The sequence below is a fragment of the Crocodylus porosus genome, unplaced genomic scaffold, assembly GCF_001723895.1.
Source record: "Crocodylus porosus isolate Cpor-Errol unplaced genomic scaffold, CroPor_comp1, whole genome shotgun sequence".
NCBI classification, from domain to species: domain Eukaryota; kingdom Metazoa; phylum Chordata; order Crocodylia; family Crocodylidae; genus Crocodylus; species Crocodylus porosus.
The window spans coordinates 2397127-2399550 of NW_017728945.1; the positions used below are offsets into that span (position 1 = coordinate 2397127).

General features: G+C 42.7%; 1 protein-coding gene across 1 annotated transcript in view; it reads right to left on the minus strand.

Moving 5' to 3' along the window:
- The window catches only part of ZFR2 (zinc finger RNA binding protein 2), a 124775-nt gene that overhangs the window by 85105 nt on the left and 37246 nt on the right, over nt 1-2424 (minus strand). The window contains exon 3 of the mRNA XM_019550679.1: nt 645-759. Coding sequence (XP_019406224.1) covers nt 645-759 — 115 coding nt within the window. The remainder of the gene's footprint in view (nt 1-644; nt 760-2424) is intronic.

Sequence of the window (2424 nt, forward strand, 5' to 3'; positions counted from 1 at the left end):
CCGTGCTGGCTATCCCTTAGGAAGTTGGCATTGGCCAGTCCATTAAGGATGGCCTCTTTAATAAACTTTTCTAAAATCTTCCCCAGGATAGAAGTCAGGCTAATGGGCCTATAGTTAGCTGGATCCACTTTCCTCCCTTTCTTGAAGATAGGCACCACATTGGCCTTCTTTCAGTCTTCGGGCACTATACCACAGCCCCAGGAGTTTTAATGAACACATAATTCATGAAAAGGAATGGAGTTCTAATACTTAAGCTGCATTTCAGATTTCTCTTCAAATTCAGACTATAAGTAACAGTATTTGCAGCTTGGTTTCATCTCTTGGATTTCTGTTTACACTTTATCAGTAGGTGTCATTTCGGACAATTCTCTCAATAAACTGGTATGGTGAAATATTGCTTATATTGCCAGATTATTTTATATCTTGTGTGGTGATATTAGTCTGAAATAACATGAATTAACTATAAAGAACTGGAAAAACACATAATAGACATTAGAGAAAATTTATGGCAACTTCCAATGTTGTTAAAGACTCTGATATTTATCTGAAACAGATACTCTGTTGCCAATAAACCTGTGAACATTTCTAGACCACCGGTATTTGAAAAAAAAAGACATAAAAGTCAGGAAAGTTGTGGTACTTACTTGATGGGTAGTAAGAATCTGTGACAGTGTGCTGAGGTTGGGGAGCAGGTGGCTGATAGTACTGTTTGCTCCCATAGCTACTTGCAGATGGAGATCGTCCATAATTGTAATTATCCTGCATATGAAATTTAAACAGAAAACAAGAAAGATAATCAGTACACCACTCAATACTTATAAAAGTCACATGCAGACAAACCTGATATGCATCAGGGCAGATCCAGACAGGGTGCAGTGGCACAGTCACACTCCTCTTTAGCTGTACTACTCATGAGATCTTGGTGCCAGGTCTGGTCAGGTTCCCTGCTTTTGCATTGCTCCAGAGCCTAGGGGGTGAGCACGGCCACCTCTGCTTGTCCTGTCCTTTCCCTGCTTCTGAATTCAGCAGGAAGAGGGAGGGAGCGGAAGAGCAAACATCAGCAGAATTCAACACTTGGCTCTGAAGACACCAAAAAGCAGGGGGTTCATCCAGACCCTGCCCTGATCAGCTGATGAACTCAGAGTTCATTACATAAAACGGCTCTGGCATGTACGGCACGGACAAAGAGAGGGGTGAAATGCCTTGCTCCATTTCTGGATCTGTTACTGAAAGCCATTCTGTATGCTTAATGAAATAACTGTCCTAATATCTTTATTTCTGTAAACTGGAAAAACGTCACTTTATTTTAGAAAGATATTTAAAGAGAGTACCACAAATATTCTATAAAGCTTTATTCAGAATGGATCATCCTTGGACTTCAGGACAGAAAAGCTCTGTATGTTCTCAGACCTGCACCTCTTTTGGTTCTCTGGAAATTTGCCTTGATCACATAGCATGTGTTGCGGCATACAAGAATTAGAAATTTTAGGTTTATTTAAACAGAATAGGGCAGAAAAACCCAGACCTCAAAAGAACTTATCCAAAAAATTCTTTAATACCAATTTATTCATACTGGTACCTAAAGCCTTACTTCAATCACTGATTGAAATGCATTGTGTTAGGTCTTATAAAAATCTATCAAAACCAAAAAGACAACCGCTGCCCCCAAAACTGACACACTCAGGTGTGTAATTATAAAACAAACAACTCAAGCAAAAAATAACAGGCGAGGACAAGGGGGAAAGAAGGACAAACCAATAATGACACATTATCTGTGTACACGTCATATTTTATCAACTGGAAGTACTCTACAGGTGTCATGACAGAAATGAGTCCGGAAAAGGAATCTGAAGGAGATAAAGCATTGACTTTTGTCATTTTTTATAGAGGTATGTTTATGCCATCCATAATAGGTAACAACAGACAAGGCAGGACGTTATTAGGCCTGTGCGAAGTGGGTAGTATTCGCTTTGGATTTGGCTGATTCAGGGGACAGTGATTTGATCTGGCAATTCAAATCACTGTCCTGAATCGATTCGGCCAAATTTGATTCGGAGATTTGACTGCTGTCAAATCGGCCGCATCCCTTGCCCGCTGTCCCAGCTGCTGGCTCTTTAAAAAAAGAGAAAAAAAGCCCCCACTCACCAGCTGCTGCCAGGCAGGGGGGGATCCCTGCTGCCCCCCACTGCCCTGTGCTGTGTGGGGGGCTCTTCCACAAGCCCCCTGACTCCCACCCATTCCCAGCCCCCGTGTCTGTCCCACCTCCCGACCCTTTAAAAAAGACCCGACTCACTGGCTCCTGCCAGGCGGGGGGTAATCCCCGCTGTGCCACACTGTGTGTGGGGCTCTGCCATGAGCCCCCAGAAGCCTTGAGGCCACTGCAGCAGCTGGTGAGTGGGGCTTTTTTTTAAAAAAAAAAAAAAA